The 19185-nt window shown below is 32.5% G+C and overlaps 1 protein-coding gene across 1 annotated transcript; it reads left to right on the top strand.

Moving 5' to 3' along the window:
- Positions 1 to 1275: 1275 nt before the first annotated feature.
- Positions 1276 to 10984, top strand: LOC132751751 (frizzled-4-like). The gene has a single exon (XM_060741984.1). It carries the CDS (start codon positions 2513 to 2515, stop codon positions 4223 to 4225), a length of 1713 nt encoding a protein of 570 aa, XP_060597967.1. The 5' UTR covers positions 1276 to 2512; the 3' UTR covers positions 4226 to 10984.
- The last annotated feature ends 8201 nt before the right edge of the window (positions 10985 to 19185 follow it).

The raw sequence follows: 19185 nt of genomic DNA, 5'->3' as shown, positions 1-19185 counted from the left end.
GGGGTTTACTAGTAGTACGTTTGCTGTTTTCCCATTTCTTTTTTGTTGGTATTTTGGTCCTGGGGCCCGCTTGAAAAGGAAGGGGTTTTTGTCGGACAAGGTGCAATCCCTTTAAGATAGAAACGCCGCTAGCGCTACTTGCAGGCTGAGGTATGTCTACTCCCTGCAGCTTTTGTGACAAGCTCACATGTACTTGCTTGCAATTTTTTGTCACGTCATTTTCTGTTTGTGTGAGTTATATATAAGCAGGAACTGGAATCAAATTTTAGGGATTGTGCCTTTGTCCTTCCTCCTTTACGTACAGTTGGGTCTTTAAACGATTGCTCTTTTAGAAATGGTGTAGATGTTAGAAAATATATTTAAAAAGTGTTAGCAGTTATTTTAAGAAATTTCGATTAATTGATATCGTTCATTAAAACTTAATACCCAAGATAAGAAAAATGATGTTCAGAAATTTTAAATTTGTAATTGTTTTTTTAAATTTTAACTTTTTAATGCAATCAATTTCAAAGGTTTTCAAAATTTATTCAACGACAGGGACATAAGGAACTTTTGAGTGACCCTTGATGAATGTACAGGTATTTCTTTAAGTCATTACTGTTTGATGTCCATAACTAATTCTTGATTGATGAAATCTATGCTTAATGAGGACCGTCCTTTCAGGTACTCAATGCAGCTTTTGCTGCTGGATCCCGAGCATGTCACCAGCCCTTGAAGGGTTAATTTTGAAACACGAAGTGGTGATAATTTACCTCCATGCAATTTCCACGGAGTATTAGCCAAAGATAATTTTGAGCCCAAAGTAGGTCACTGCCCGGCGCCAATGGGAACTTAAATGTAGCAGTATCTTGAGACAATTTGAAGAGGTGGCCCTTAAAAGGGCTGTTGGTGCCAAGCAAAGGGCCTGCCTTTCAAGCCGTCACTCTGTACTTCGGGCTCACGCATCATAGCACCAATCCTCGTCACCCCTGCCAACTCTGGGCCACTCCCCTCAGCATTAGTCAGGACACCGGCAGCTGGTCCGCAGGATTTTCTTTTACGCCGTCCAAAGTTCTTCAAATCGTCTACCGATGCCCTGTCCCTTCTCTGCGACGTACATGCTTCGAGTGGAAGAGATTTAATGTACATTTTATATACCATACATTTTCAAAAGAAAGGTAATTATGTACACAGTTCATGATCATAGCGATGCGGTTGTTTCCCTTAGATATATAACATAAAAAAATTGGTAACCATTTGGACGGTTATAGTAAGTAAATCATCGTGCCCTTAGCAAAGGAACAGTTGTTTTCTAGAAAAAGTACATCGGTCTTGAAGAAAGATCAACAAACTTGTTTTTTTCTGGAAGGACCATAGATTCAAAAATGATATTATCGGAGAGATTTAGTGCTTTGATTAACAGTTTGTTCAGTGGAATTTACTGCCGTTAATCTTGATAAAAGAGACGCGAGGGTTGGCAACTTAAGTACGTGATCTAATTCGAATATTTACAACCGTGAAGAATCAGTCGTAGTTGTTAGACGAACCTATAATTTCAAACAATTGATTGTTGAAAATTACCAATAAAATATTACTTGCGGTGAAAATGGGCGGGAGCACATTGGATGTAATGATTTCACGTAATGTTTTCATTTTACCTCAGGAATAGTTTTAATTTAACACTTGTTATCTTCAACACTGGTTAAATTTCAATGTCTCATTTATCATTATTTTAAAGAGTAGAGATCGCATTACTAAATTGAATGAAGTTTATCTTTTTCGGTTCTCCTACGGTAGTCAAAATGCATTGTTAAAGCTTCGCCTGACAGCGAGCTGGTTATTATTGTAATCACACTAAACTGCAGTCAAAATAGAATATGAGAGAAAAGGTGAGATTCGGATCACTTCGGGCAAACAAATGACTTGAATGCTTGAATTCGTATATAATGGAACGCTATACAACCGAATCCTCGCAGTGGTAGAGATATGAAGGCTGAAATGGACACCTCTTCATGATTGACACCCGCTGACATGATTGATAGAGTAGCGCTGTTAACCCGCTAAAACGCTGGGCGGAGCAGACGACACTCGCTAATGCTTGTTATTGGTTGACTCCGTTCTACATGGGATACACCACATGTCGGACTGTTTTAATACAGCTTACACGGTTTACGATAGATAATACTTGAATGCTACGCTAGCTGTATGATCCTCGCTGTGAGAGTTGTAAGCTTTAGTTTCATACTTGCATTATAAACAGGAGTTGTTCCATATAAACTTTAGGAAAGAGTGTAATACAACGATTGTTTCAGTTAACGTTGTTCATTTAAGATAGAGAAATGGGGACGACGGACATACAATGTATAATGATTTGGATAAGAACAAACTGGGATGGAATTTAACGGAGATAATTTTGAAGCTGGCTTAATGCCATGTTTATGTGTAGAGGAACGGTGATTGTATTTAGTGGGATTTGCAGTGGCAGTTCTTTACAGCCTTTTCATGACTGATTTATAGTATACAAGTGAAGAGAATGGCCGCGGCAGGTGTAACAATAACACTATTGTTGTTATTTGTCTCGTGCTCGTTGTGCACGAGTGGGAGAATGGAAGGAACTGGTATCGTCAGGTCATGTGATGTTATTAAACTGGACCTTTGTAAAGATTTAGGTTATAAAGTTACGGGTATGCCAAATGTAGTCAACAACACTAATGTCAAAGATGCCGAATTGACTTTGCAAACGTTTTCACCTCTCATTCAGTACGGATGTTCCAGTAATTTGAGATTCTTTTTGTGTTCGGCTTATTTGCCTATGTGTACAGAAAAGGTCAAGACCACTATCGGACCTTGCCGACCATTGTGTGAAAAGGTAAAGAGTAAATGCCAACCAGTATTAATAGATTTTGGCTTTCCATGGCCTGATGCTTTAAATTGCTCTCAGTTTCCAGCAGAGAATAATCAGAAACATATGTGTATGCCAGGTCCAGAAGAGGTCGAAGAGGAAGTTCATGCTAAAACACGAGAAAAGATAGGTTACCCATCATCAAAATTCAACCAAAGACAATCTCACACAGACTCTACCATATTTAAGCCGAAAAAAGTTCCTTGTGCACAATACAGTCACCCAGATCATTATTTATACATTAACAGGACAAAAAGATGTGCTTTAAAATGTGAGGTAAATGAGGCATTTTCAGGAAAAGATAAATATTTTGCCGACATTTGGATGTCGATATGGGCAGGACTTTGTTTTGTTTCGACTCTTTTTACTGTTTTAACTTTCATTATTGACTCCCAAAGATTTAAGTATCCAGAGAGACCCATTATTTTTCTATCAATGTGCTACAACTTTTACAGTATTGCTTTTATAATTCGACTTATTTCGGGTCGCGATTCCATTGCTTGTGATAATATTGACAGTCATAGCAAAGTCAGAATCTTAATCCAAGAAGGTTTAGAAAATACAGACTGTGCCATAGTCTTCTTACTTCTTTACTTTTTCGGGACAGCAAGTTCCTTATGGTGGGTAGTTTTGACTTTAACGTGGTTCCTTGCGGCGGGACTTAAGTGGGGTCATGAAGCTATTCAGCTTCACAGCACATTTTTTCACCTCGCAGCATGGGCTTTGCCAGCAATCAAAACTATTTTAATACTTGTAATGAGAGATGTAGATGCGGACGAGCTAACGGGGATATGCTACGTTGGAAACCAAAATAATAAAACGTTAATTGGTTTTGCAATTTCTCCGTTATTAGTTTATCTCCTTGTTGGTACAAGCTTTATTATTGCAGGAATTGTTGCAATGTTTAATATTCGACGACGTGTTCGGAGTGATGGTGTACGGACGGACAAACTCGAGGTGCTAATGATTCGTATTGGAATATTCTCAGTGTTATATACAGTTCCAGCCATGTGTGTTATTGGATGTTTATTTTATGAATTTGTAAACAGAGATTCGTGGTATTTATCTAGTGATAGTTCACCACAGATTGAAGTGTTTATGTTAAAAGTATTTATGAATCTGGTTGTTGGTATAACCAGCGGTATGTGGATTTGGTCCCAAAAGACCATCACGTCTTGGCAAAACTTCTTTACCAAATTATGTGTGCGCCGAGACGAAAGAAAACATGCGAAAACGTACACGGTGCCAGTGTATCACTATCAACAGATTCCAGTCAAAAACACTCGAACTCTTCGTCACGAGAAATCCAAACGGACAGATTCTAACAGCGGTACCATAGTGTAGTAAGACTACAAAAGCAATTCAAGTGTTATACGCACAATTATCAGGTGCAGATAGCACTTTTATGCTTTTATGATAACACAAAATGCATTATAGAATATCTTGATAGTATTATTTGTGTACTATTTTTGTAAAAAATCGTCATTTCAAAGGTGCCCCAATTTTGTCTGTCGTCTTGTTATCCGTGGTAATTGTTTACTTTATTGTTTCTATCACCAAATCGTACATTTAAATATGCCAAAGAATTCTGACTAAAGTAAAGAGTGGACCTTCTTGTATACTTTCTCGTTTTAGAGAGTGGTTCTGAAAGTGCTCTGAAATCTTCTCTGAAAGTAGACTGAAATCTGAGTTGGAATATCCCATGTTCTAAATAGAAATCAGTAATTTCTCTGATATATTCATTGATAAACAATACCAGAATTTCGTTAGCTAGTAAACTTCATATATCTTTTATTGTCATGAATATTTTTTATTGGGAAGGTTCTTTATTTTGTCGGTCGTGCCAACAGTTTTGTTACAAATTTTGATTACTGTTTAATTCAACCATTAATTCTTCAAATGTCAGACATAGTTATTATTCATATCAACAAAGAATATTGAGTTTAATGTTTGCTTGTCATTTCTCTACCGGGATTCTTTTCAAATGAAGTTTGAAATCCAAATTTCATGTAGAATTGAATGGGACGGGTAGATAGGCCATAAAACACTTATCGGTATTTACTCGTTCTAAATAAACCAATTGTAAATCAGACTGAATAGAATACATAACCATTAAAATTTGTCACTTGATTCATAAATCAATAAGTTATTGATGGATTTGACAGCTGTAAAATTATACACAGGTCACCGCATTTCACTCTTTTTTTTTTCTTCAATGCCATATCAGATATTTTTCTTTCAGTATGTCCCCCGGTTTATTTTCTATTTGCTCTTATTGTTTCATAACTATCGGTATAATTATTTTTTTCTCTCTCCTCTAAATGTTTTTAAAACTAATTGAGCCTAATATTTCAGATCGGAAAACATCATGCCATAATATCTCTATGCATTGTTTTTCTTTGAAGTTAAATCATTATATCGTAACCTTTCTTCATTTTTTTTGTTTGCCAATATTGCTCTTAAACGTTTCGTGTAGATGGCTTATGTTGCCGGCTGTTTGACTGTTTTAATTGCCTTAATTCTGTATCCCATATTTATATATTGATTATTCAAGCAACACGGGCACTTGGGCTATTCTCAATTATTTGGTTTTATCACAAAATCTGTGTACATTTATCGTAATTATAATCTAATGGAAACAAACCGTCGTCATCTGTTGACACTGTACAATAATTGCCCGGAACTTTTGATTCTTGGATATATTTAATCGATAAATCCATTTCAACCCTCTTTTATAGCTACATAATCTTTATTGATTTGAAACGCTATGAATTGATTGACCTGTCAGGCAGGACCTTGTTCAAATCCATGTGACAGAAATAGTTTTGTTGTTACATTAACGATCTTTGAACCTTTATCTCTTTTGTATCCTTACTGATACCCTTTTGTCCAATTTTAAAAGAAATTTATTTAATTCTGCACGGTTAATCTCTCTGTATTACTCGGTGAATGTGTACGTGCCATCTACATTTGTTTGTCGGTGATCACTATTTTCATTTCAGTGAGCTATATAGTTTATTCCGTAATGTTTTGAAATGTTTACTTTCGTAGAATCATTCCAGACCCGCTTTAAAAAAAGTTAAGAACTGGTATGGTTTGCAATATGTAGGTAGAGTAATTATGGAAGTGTTGAGAGAGTCTAAAATATACAAATTATCTAACAAACTCTTCCAGATCAGCTGCGTACAAATGCAGTTTTAATGCAAAAACACTTTTGCTTTCGCTTATTTTTCTTGCGAACAACAATCTTATCTGTACTGGAAGTTTTATCTAGCACTTCTTGTATTATTAACTCTAGAACTCTTAGCGCAGTTTAGATTTTATAAGAGAGTAGTATATTTTAATATCAAAAATTTAGTTTTGTTAACATGTAAATTTTGTTTACTTCTATATTTCATTGTGCAATTTTTATCAGTTATTTTCTTGTTATCGGACAGCATTAGTTTTAAATCAGGCAAGGTTTTTTATTCATTTTTTCCTCCATAAGTCAAAATTCTTCTTGGCTTAATAACGTTTATAATTATTAATATTTGTTTTATTCGCTCGTTAACATCATCAAAATGTAAAGGGTATATGGAAGGTCGCTGTTAAGTGAACATATGATGTAAAGATGTGTGATATAAAGATGTATAAAGGATTAATTAGCGATGATAGAGCACTATTTCTCTTTATTGACATCTTGATAGATTATTATTACAGCGTTGCAATTTATGGTCGGATTACCCTTGACTGACATTTTATTGCCGTTTCTACCTTCTGGTTTTTCGATTTTCGTCAACTGGTAGAGGAATGGTTTTATATTTTGCTCGTACGGGTAATAAAATTTTTCTCCGTGCAGCTGCGAATAGGAAATGATTATAAATTTGCCAAATGTTATCGGTATACTTGAGGATTAAGAAATAAAACATTGTTCTAAAACTGTCAAACAGGGCTATCATTTTTATCTTGCATTCTTAAGAACGCTCCTCCAAGAGGTATTTGCATATTTATAGTAAACAAAGAAACTGTTCGATAAAGAAAATATGAAAAGTTATGCCATAAAAACAGTCGTCAGTCATAATCGTCTTTATGATTCTTGTAACAAAAAAGAAGACAGTTCAGTGATTAAAATTTTAACTTTATAGCTCATTTTGGCGGTATTTCATGTAAATGCACATGGCCCTTTTTGATTTATGTAGTTAAGATCCTGTGCATATGCTATCACTACTTCTAATCACATTCATCGGTTATACATGGCTTGTAGCAGGGAGAAAAAAAAGCTTACCCCCGTATCCCCCCGTATATCCAAATCAGATCTGTTGAAGACGTTGTTAAACTTTTCCAGACCAGTTCTGCTTTATGTTTTGACTGCTGGATATAATGATTAAAGACACGGTGGTCGGCTACAATATTTAAAATAAGCATTTAACTCGTGCTGACGTACGTTTTAAATGTGGCAGTGTGCATTTAGATAGGGATGCATTTTGAGAATAAAACTATGCATAAAACAATCTTATCTTACATCCCGTACAGCTTTGGAATGTATCTCACACTTACTTAGCATATCTAGGCTGCTGAAATAAGAAACTTATTAGGGATTAGGGCTTTATGTATAATCAGTTGAAAACAAAACAAAAACCAGAATGCATCACAACATTTTAATAGATTTTCCTGGTGTACTGCAATGTTTGTATATTTTTTACAGTTACAGAACGGTTCAGAAATCCTGTTTAGTGCTAATACATTACAATTTAACCTCTTCCGTTTTTACTCTTGTAACCCTTTCTTTTGAACTATTTACATGTTATCATAATCTTATCGGCTGCTACGCTATTATCGTTTAAATATCAGGAGTATTCAATGTATTTTCAAGTCATACGCCATTTCTTTTCACAGGAGAATAAATGAATTATGTGTTGAATCTTACTACTTCACCTAAAACGTTTAGCCTCTTATACAATTTGAACATTTCTACGTCACCCACTGAGAAGCTTTTTAACTGACATTTTTACTCCCGTTTTCATATATCATTTCCCCAAAGATTATGCATACAGAACGTTTTCTAATTTTTGCTAGGTTTGCGTTAAATTGCATTTTTCGGGCGGATTTTCACCACTCAAATCTGTCTGTTTTTATTTTCAAGAATGTGGTATACTTTCAGAGAAAATTTTAAAAGATTTTAAGTTCCAGCTCAACACATTGTTTTCAATCAGTGCATGTAAATTATCTGCGGTATGGAACACATTTATATGTAAATTTTGTTGTTCTTTTTATTTGCGAAGAACGTGTTTGTGAATATTTTCAATTGTTTACAGTCATTAAGAAGCAGTTACGAGACATGTCATAAGCCTTATTACGATCTGTTTGTTAACAGGTTATTTTAGAGCTTCCTGTTCTAATAATATATATGTTTAATTGAATTTTTCATGAAAAGAAAATGGTCTCTCTCTTTGTTTACATTATTGATATCGTTAAAAGTACTGTAGTTAAATTAACAATATATACTCGACAATCACTGGATATAGTTCAAACTTTCCACTCAGTCTGATAAAGAAATGGTGACGGTAATTAGTTATATCAATAGATTAATTTTATTCAATAATTGAATGCTAATTGATAAACACTGTTGGCCATTAATGAAATATCAAAGCTGTTGCGGCTTAAATATTGGTGGTCTGACCTACAAAATAGGTTGACACTTCACCAAAACCGATCCAATTTTCTAAAATCTGTTGCTTATTAACTTACCGTGTAAGGCTCCCAGTGTCAAAAAGATTACCGTCTAATTTATTCTGGTGTTTTCTATGTACGCAGCATTACTTATTCATGTTCTCTCTGTGTATTATAAAGAAATTCGACACCTGAGCTAAAACCTATGAAAGAATTTTAAATACTATAATATGATATGCATCTTTCGTGTCCGCTTCGCGTACACTGTCCTCCCATCATTTCTTTGTCGTTTTATGAATTTTAGATTTTATTTGAAAAGAGTAGCTCCCTCTGATTTAATTGTTAAAAGATTATGCGAATTTTTACGCATACTATTTCTGCTTGTACAAAATAGAGATATTGTTCATGAACTTTACTAGACATTAATGTGCAATTTGAAAACATCAAAACAAAAATGAGAAGACCAAATGAATAATATGACATTGTTACAGGATATGTAAGATAATAACAATCCTTTTAAAATTCGAAATGTGTTTTACTAGTGTTATAATATGTACGTATATCATTAATTCCGTTTTCATTCAAGCTGTTTTCTAGCGCACAAAGCCTTTCAATACAAAACAAATGGTTTCCCTTTAAAGATGTTTTAAGGTGTAACGCTGAATTTGCAGTGCAGTTACCAAAAGCCATAAGCGTGTAAAATTATTACGTGAATAATTGTGCAAGATTTTTTATGGTAATTATATTTCGTTTGGCTTCTTTAATACAGTATTAACGTATGATTCACGGCGTTATATAGCATTGACCTTTTATCACTATGTTGGCTTTTTTCATCTTCTTAAATGTTTTGTACTGTTAGACACGGATTTTTAAAAAAAATATCGTTTATAGTATATTATATTACATTTTAATGAAACAAAAATCTTGAAGCAACATGTGTTTTAGGCCACGCTATTATTTTGATACATAATACCTGCTTCCCAGTTCTTGTACGGAAAATAATTAAGTCAAGTACCCAATGCAGAAAGATTATATACTAATATAAGCTTTTTGTAGTGTTAAGTTGTTTTTGAGTGGATGATTCGTAGCGTTTGTTTCATTCTAGTTGAGATCCAAAACATATAAGCTGTTCTGATATGAATCTTTACGTCTGACCCAATGGATTAATGATTTAGATTTAGTTTCCAAGTTTATATTTAATTTCTCCACTATAACTATATATGTCACGCATTACTCCGTGAATATTTTAAACGTCATGCAAAGATAACGCGGTAGGTCTTAAAATTTAGATGACATCTCCCCGATATTTTAAGTCCAACATAAAAGCAAATAATTGCTCCAACCATTTGCTTAACTTTGTTTGGGGCTTAGTTTATATACAACAATCTAGCTATTTGTTCTATGAATGTTTTCCCCCATTTCCTTCCCCTTTCAAGATAATCTATGAAATCATGACCGGAGAAAAATGTTTAGTATTTATTTGTTTTTTAATTTTTAAAAGATATTTCATAAAAAAAACTTTACTACGTAATAATTTAACTTAAATCTAAATAGATGATCGAAAATAAAAAATCAATAATATAATTTCCGGGTATTTTAGCATCTTTTGTTTTATATTTCTTTATATTATGTCAGGCTGACTATAATTTTCTCAAAAAATTCCTCTTTGATAGTTTTCTTCCAAACTTTCTATCACTGTCGTTTCATTTTGGTTATCAACAAAATAAAATAGAATATTTTTACTCAAAGAATGGTTATTTTGTAAATATGACATTTTAAATATTATTATTTGGAAATTGCTGGAGATTTTTTGTCTGAGTAGTTTTTTTATCCTTTCACCGTCTAGAAAAGCAGACGACATTTAGTTATTATTGTACAATGTATAATTATCATTAATAAAAACATGTTGACCAGCATTTTTGTCGTAAACAAATATTTGTTAAGATATATTTTACAAATGTTATTGTCTGAGTATTACTGTTTGTTTTCCTTTTCTTCGTTAGAAATCTGTATAACTTTATTATTGTTTATTTCCTAATATTACAAACGCAATGAGTATACTACATTTAAATCTGACAGTTTTAACTCTTACATTGCTGTTTTTTTTTAAGGAAATGTGTGAGTTCAAATTCTGAACTGTCAATATAAGCTTAAGATACATTTATACGAAAATGTTACAAAAAACATCCAACAGTATCGAACCTGTTAGGACAGTGCGATAGCACAAGCAAGTCGTTGCCGGTACCAGCACTGTAACGGTTTAAAGGTTCACACATTTATATGTTGAAGTTGATAAACAAAATCAGATTCCAAATGGTTCTACTATGTATTATGAGAATTTCTCTCAGCATTTATATGAAATTCAGGGCATCTAATATGTAAAATATATATGTGTTAATTGAATGTTTTGTTATTTATATGATGAAAAAATAAATAAAAATGACTATGATATAATTTCATGTTTGTTTTTACTTTTTGTTTACATTCATCATTTGATTAAAATATATAGAACATTGCTGTTCACAAGTATATAGTCTGTGTATAGTAAACATTTTAACAGGAAAAGATTGTCACCTTAAACATCAATATCCTATTAATGAGTTTCTTCAAAATTTCTATTTTTATTTTTTTCTTACATTGAATTTGAATGAATACAAACTTCAGAGTTGATTGTATGAAATTAAATTGGTAAATTCATTTCATAATATTTTAATAACAATGTAACAAGCCATAACACATTGTAAATGTTTAAGAGGGAAATGACTGTGGTTTTATAAAAGTATTTCACTAAAATGCACTGCGTTAATCATCAGCTGGTTCCCAGTTACTCTTCATTTCAATAAATATTTTATATTATCTGGTACCCTGTTATGCAAGTTCCTCTTATGTGATTATCATGTCAAACTTCAGTTTATGTATAGCAAAAAAAAAAGGTTCAACCTTAAGAATTCAATTATTAAATACAAATGTCATTGTTAAAAAAAGAGTGGTGAAAAAAGTAAGGTTCAACTATTAACTATAAATTTCATTCTGAAGAATTAAGGATGAATTAAGCAAAATTTAATATGTACATTATTTGTTAATTCGGTATCATGATGAGCCAAATTTTATTCGTGACACGGTCATTTTTCTTACAAATAAATAATTGAATACATGTCGTTAAATTTATGAAGAATAGTATCCTCCGTAGCCGAGCGGTTAAAGTATATACCTTCAAATCGGTGTGGATTCGATTCCAGTTAGGACTGATTCATGAGAGGAAGTTACCGTAGTAGTTTACAAGTCTATGATTCTATTTGGATACAGCTTCACCCGGAACAACTCGGGCGATTTCATCATGTCACCTCGGGAGTCTCCATACAAAGTCGTCGGAGAAACCCAGTTGTTTCCATTGTACCCAATCGTGATAATCCACAAAGGGGCTTCGGTTGGTGTTGCTCCATCAGATAAGCAGGAAAGTCGCCAAATGACATTTTCAATGCTTACATTTAACAGCAAAATATTAAAACTAACAGGAAAAAGAAAATCTTTCCAGCTGATCCCGATTTTGATTTTACATATGTATATGCAATATGAAATCCCTTAACTCCGGCTTCTAGGTGCTCTGCAACTGCTCAAATACAATTTGCCAAATTCGACAAATTAATTCACCATGGATATTAATATCCAGAAAGATTTCTCCGTTATTGGTAATAACCTTAAGAGGTTGCTTTTCAACATGAAACTCTTGGGACCACATCTCGTCACATGAACCTCGTTAAAATCATTCTAATAAAGGATTTTTTTAGGAAAGAAAATTATATTAATTGCTTTATGTGATAATGTAATGGCAGTCATATGCCCATTCAAGTGATAATTTACGTTTTCCCTCGTCTGTTATTTGTACCGAGGTGGTAGAATGTCGTCTTTTCTTCCTCCGTACTCCTTGCAGGGAAATCTCATAATCGAAATTGACAAAACTGCCTCGGAGAATTAACTCATTTCATTTCAGGAATTCTCGTCTGCTCTTCTTTGAAGCTATTAAGAGAATATAAACTATTCATGAATATTATTTTTTGTATATTCACGATTTTCAAGCAGAAGACATATTTCACTTGTGAAATAATTTTATTTTGTTTCGATTTCATACATTTTAAAGTATTAAAATCAGGATAAACTTGAAACGGAGAGATTGAATAAAGAAACAAAAATCTCTGAAAGCTTTAAAGATCCATTATGCTCCAGAAATGCTTTTATTTTTATTTATCAAAAGTTTTTTATACTTTCATAGTTTCCAGAAAGTTACTCATTTACCAATTACTTGAAACCATCTTGCTCTTCTGTCGCTTATTGGCAATAAGTACAATTAAAGTGATTTACTATTTTGTAAAGAAGTCAAAATACTATTTTGTTTACATTTTACTACTTTTGTGACAAATTATTTTGCATTTTGTACTACTTTCTTCAAGTAACAAGCATCTAACATGCTTTAAAACCATTATTTAAATGTTATAAAACTTACATTTCCCCTTTCTAAAGAAGTAAACATGTATTCGTTTCTGGGGCATAATGTGTCTTTAACTTAAATTTGAGTTGAGATTTGAAGCGTTGTTATAGAAAGGCGGAATAAAAATTTATTAGCCTTTTTCACCAGTATAAAGCCAGGTTTTATACTGTTTGTAGCTGAAGTATTTTTTAAAAATTTTAATATGGGAATCCCTTAAACTTTGAATGGACTGGTCTAAATTCAAAGCAGGGCAAATCCATTACACAAATTCAAGAGACTAAGAATTAAATTTCAGCAGAAGCAGGAACATATACTCTGATGATAGTTAAATAATAAGACACTAAACTACTAATGTTAGTAAATGACTCAACCACTTCATTGTCAATGACATGACTGTGTTTAAAACAACCAGGAAAACGATTATTTGTATACGCTAGCAATAGGGTCCGGTGAATATATAAGAATATATCATCACCGTTTTAAGTGGGATATTTCTTTCTTTATGCTCCCCAAAGGGTGAGCATATAGTCGCCGCTTTGTCCGTCCGTCCGATATTCTTGTCCCGGACATAACTTTGAAACAACAAGAGGTATCAACATGAAACTTTGTAGGTAGATAGATCTCATTGAGTAAAAGTGCAGTGCAAAAGAACCATAACTCTGTCTTGCTCAATTTTGGTATAATTGCCCTTTGTTAATTTTTACACTTTGAACTTTGTCCGGGTCATAACTCTAAAAGTATAAGAGATATCACCATGAAACTTTGTATGAAGATAGATCTTATTGGTTAAAAGTGTAGTTAAAAAGAACTATAACTCTGTCTTGCCTAATTTTGGAGTTATTGCCCTTTGTTCATTTTTACACTTTGAACTTTGTCCAGGACATAACTCTAATACTATAAGAGATATCAACATGAAACTTTGTAGGTAGATAGATCTCATTGAGTAGAAGTGTAGTGCAAAAGAACCATAACTTTGTCTTGTATAATTATAAAGTTATTGCCCTTTGTTCATTTTTACACTTTGAACTTTGTCCAGGACATAACTTTAAAACTATAAGAGGACATTACAGGTATCAACATGAAACTTTGTAGGTAGATAGATCTCATTAAATAGAAGTGCAGTGCAAAAGAACCATAACTTCGCCTTGCTTAATTTTGGAGTTATTGCCCTTTGTTCATTTTAACACTTTGAACTTTGTCTGTGACATAACTCTGACACTACAAGAGGTATACTTCACTGTGTCCAAAACCTATTCGGGGAGCATCAGCCGGTTCAACCGGTTCTTGTTTAAATAAAGATGCACCATTTCTGTGAATTTAGTTATTATGACATTGATGGTGTGAAATGTATTTCAAGAGTATATTTAACATATCGATCTTCCGAGGTAAACACTATCTGGATACAGAGTAAAGTTAGCTGATAAAATGGTGCATGTTTCCAAAATGTTTGATAACAGTTTAGATATGGTGAACGAATCGTTATCTAAGTTATGTAGAGCGATACAGCTACATGGCTTTCCAGGACATTTGTTGAATTGAAGAAGCGGCTTAAAGTCTGGAAGAAATATACACGATTCCAGAGACAAATTTTAAAGGCGGTTATTTTTCATTGTTAAATTTTTCACAATTTAAGTGTCTTGATTTTTCAAGACTTTAGTCTACAGTTTACCCCTGATTGCTTCATATATCAGACAACAAAAATAAACCGTAAATATGGAGTTGAAAGAAATTACTTAAAATAAGTTTAGATTAAACATTTAATTATTTATTCGATTATTTGTACAGAAACAGTAATAAAACTTTCAAAAAAGAAAGAATAGTTTGGAAAACAAGTAAAATATACTTATTATACTGTATCAATATTTCTCCAATAATAAGTTTGACTTTAAAGTTTTCGATCACAAAATACCCCGATACAAGCTAGACTAGACTTAGTCAGACCGCCTGACTATAGTTATAAAATTATTTCTCGAACATTGCAGTTTTCTTTGTTTAATATCGTTTATCCCCTAGGATCCATTTAAATGTGGAAAAACCACATTATCGTTATAATTCTGCACGATTAGATTAACAATTTTGAATATAAAAATCAAGACAACAATTTTTACTTATTGCCCCTCGAACCCTCCTGGAGTCACGACTGACACCAGGTGCTAGTTAGTTCCAAGAAGTGGTTTAAATAATCTACATACTTTATTCAACTTTGAGATGAAATAATGTAATGTTTAAACTAAGTAGATACGTTTTTCTCTGTTTTATATATAATATACATGCATTTTCCTACTTATAAAGTTGCAGATCATATATATTTTCTGTATTGTCTGTGTTAAAGTTAGAGGACAAGGAAGAATTAAAGTTTATTACAATATCAACATTTACGAGTATAGTGTAATGAAATGCACCCTGGCTGTCAAATATGACACCGCATGTCCTCACTCGATCTACATGAATCTAGGTCGACTTACAGTATGCTGATCTTAAATTCGCATTAAATTTCATAATGTTACATACATAAAATTACAAAAATAGATTTTGAACTTCGTAGTAAAACATATGAAATATTTTCGCCAGGCCAAAATAAAAACGTCTTTTCATTTTATATTTTCCGTGTAAGATTTTGCAAAATACTGAAACGCTTTTGGTACAACTTTGAAAGTACGCTGAAAACTGATGCAAATATTCAATTTCATGTGACATAGTGTTAATGTTTGAGTTTACAGTTTATACAGTTTATTGAGGTTATAAGAGTTAGAGACAGTTTCAAACCAAACTAAAATAAAGAACATCAAAATACATACATATAAAAGACTTTAATAAATATATTGTTACATCCAAGAAGCTATTTTTTTCTCTCAATTATTTGAAGGAAATCCGATTTTTTATATCCAATACATGATGAGATCAATATGACATTAACACTTATACATTGAGAAAAACAATAACAACTTTCTTAATTGAACATTTAATTATTTAAGAATACATTCTAATAACGTGGACCAAATTTTTTTTAATGACTGTGCAGAAATTTTTCAACAGAACTTGTTGACATATATTGCAAGCGCACAATCGTTGCACATACTGCGTTAGATATTTGCTTTAAGAAGTATAAGTACACAGACTCATCAAGGTTTATTTGCCTTGACATTCGACGTGCTTATGCTATAATTGTAAACAATGATATTTGACTTATAACTCGTACTTATTTTTAGTATTCCTACTTTGTTTGGCAGACAACATTATATTACTTGTTGATACTGAGACTTTATGATGCTATGGTTGTTGACATCATTCTGTCCAAACTTTACACTTAAAGTGTGGGGCCATAATGTAATGGGGTCGGTCCACACGTCTGTCCGTACGTACGCAAGTCATCTCTTCCGCGTCCGATCAATTACTTGTCAAGGAATATGCCCTGGTTATGAAAAATGAAAGGGATCTATTTCCATTTTCGGAGGTCAAAATGTCAAAGGTTAAGGTCACTGTGGCCTTGTCCGACTAATAATGATAGAACTCTTTGGTGAACAGCCCTAAGATTTAGTGTGGATGTTGGTCCTGACTAGTAAATGACCCCTATTGAATTTGAGGTCAAAGGCCAAGGTCACCATAGCGCTGACACGTAAAAGCTTGTCCAGACAATATCTAGATAACACTTTAGCTTACACTTACAGTCATAAGATTGGTTGTGGGGGCTGGTTATGACTAGTAGATGTTCATTTTTGATTTTGAGGTTATGAGGTCAGGGTCACAGTGACTTATTCATGAATCATTAAATGATTCATTATATAATCATTAAAATAGTCGTTGGCATTTAGACATTATTATGGTCACATTCAGATTTACAATATGGATAACAAATTGGTAGTAGACATTTAGACATTTAAGTTATTTGTCGACACTGACTTTGGTTAGCTTGTATGTATTCACACTTTACATTGCTCTTTGGATTGTATTTTTTAGAGTTTACATGATTTCTTGCTATTTATACTTAACTATTTATATTTTCTATTGCGGGTTTGTATTCAGAATTCACATTGCTTGCATGTTCTTGATTATATATTATATTTTCCCTAGTGCAACATAAATGGTATGTTATCTTTACATCGCTTGTACAACACATCTAAATATGTCATGGACTAATATTATATCTTCTATGCGCTAAAAGTGCACGGAGAAAAGCTGAAGGTTACTGTGATGAAAACCATTGATACTTTATAAAACTTTATAGTAAATGATGCTATTTGTGTATTTAGTTGCAGCATGTACACATGTTGCAGATAGACAATTGTATCTACTGTAAAATAATAGCTGATATCATTGTTATATCACCAATATTGCTAAAATTATATCTGTTTTCCCATCATTGTGTTGTTACAATATAGCATCAGCCCATATATATATGTTTCTCACAGTATTTTAGCACACATTATTATTTTTAAAAATACATTTTAACGATTAAATATTAGCGCTTTAGACATCATTGATGTTATTATGGATTGGTTTTATTACGGAATTGTTTACGGAAATTCAATTATAAAACGTTGTTTTCCTCCGCCAAAACAATGCTTTCATATTGTCGCCGCCTATACATTGTACGTAAGATTTTAAACTCAAATAAATGGCAGATAACTTAATGAACGTGTTGCAAATGTGTTTGGGGAAAACTTTTCTGTGTTTTTTACACAATAATGATAATAAAAATAATAATAATGATGATAATAATGATAATAATGAAACAAACCACGTGAGAAATCACGTGTGTGGGATGTGAATTGAATTACAAAATACGAAAACATGCAACTGAAATGTTTGTTATTATCATTTATTTTACAATAAGAAATGTAAGTACAAAAATAAGGAATATATTTTGAGACAGTTTAGGGTCAAGACTTACATATTTTGTTATAGGCAACAACATATAATACATTATGTATAAAAAGGAAACTCTTAGATGAAATGAACCGTTAAGGTTACCCAACTCTGCGAAAATGAGAATAGTACAGTAAACTAGTTCGTGGACAAATGTTACACTATACCACTACCTACCCTAGCACCGCCTTGATTTCAACATTTCATTTAAATATATGATGTTTGTGGAACTAAATGCCGTCTACATATGTATTCATACGGCAATTTATCATGGAACCTTCAAAAAGCAATGCAAAATGCATAATACTTATGCTGATAAGAAAAAATTGCCTACTTGTAACAAGTTATAAGAATATTATATATTGAAACAAAACAAAAAACTCATTGAATAATTTTATATCTCTATCAGTTACACAATCACATCTGGTGGTTTTATTTTTTTTTACAAAACTATTTGTCAATACTATTTGTTCCTATTTCCCAGAGGCCATTTTCATGGAATTGATATTTCATAACATTTTGCACGAGGGTGTGTTTGGTAAACGGTAACTGATTACATATATCTGTATTACTGTATAATATGATCATCCCAAATGTGATATTTGTCTCTGAATGGGTTTCATATATCTACAATGATTATATTAATTTTATCCCCCAAAATATAATATATATTAAATTTATATTGTTATTTAAGGTAAAACCTCATTTAGCATTATCTCTTTACTGAGGAGTTGTCTTGCACTCATTCTTAGAAATACTAGAAATGTAGTCTACACATATATTCAAAACCCACCAGAAGTCACTTTTGTCTTGTAATTTCTTGTTATGTTAAATATTTCCTTCTTGCCTTCTTGCCAATATGGGTATGATATTATGGTTCTTTGTTTAATTCTTGCATTTAGAAACATTTGCAAGTTAATGAGAGAAATGATTTAAAAATGTGGCTAAAACAATAACAAATAAAATAGTAAATAAAATACATAAACCTAGTATCATATAAATGATTTACATACATTATGAGCTGTTTGAAGAGAAAAAATCAACTGATTAATTAACGTGGAGCGATACCGTCCAAGAAATTTGAATTCCTACTTATCTGAAGAAAAACATTCCGAGTAGTTGGCCTCATTTCTTATACGGTGATAGGGAGCCTGAGTGATGCTGCACTTTATATATTCTGTAATGAATAGATTCAATCAAATCACTCTTCCTGACAAATAAAAACGTTGAGTTCTTACTTATCTGGAAAAAAACAATAACATTCCGGGTAGTTTGGTTACTTTTTATACTGCTAAAGACGGTG

The sequence above is a fragment of the Ruditapes philippinarum genome, unplaced genomic scaffold (assembly GCF_026571515.1).
Source record: "Ruditapes philippinarum isolate M1 unplaced genomic scaffold, ASM2657151v2 ctg76_1_1_1_1, whole genome shotgun sequence".
Taxonomy (NCBI): Eukaryota; Metazoa; Mollusca; class Bivalvia; order Venerida; family Veneridae; genus Ruditapes; species Ruditapes philippinarum.
Note: the sequence above shows the minus strand (reverse complement) of the source record. Positions and strands in the feature narration are given on the sequence as shown.

Excerpts from the sequence above, each read along its gene's own strand:
- LOC132751751 (XM_060741984.1), top strand. The coding sequence starts at position 2,513 with ATGGCCGCGGCAGGTGTAACAATAACACTATTGTTGTTATTTGTCTCG.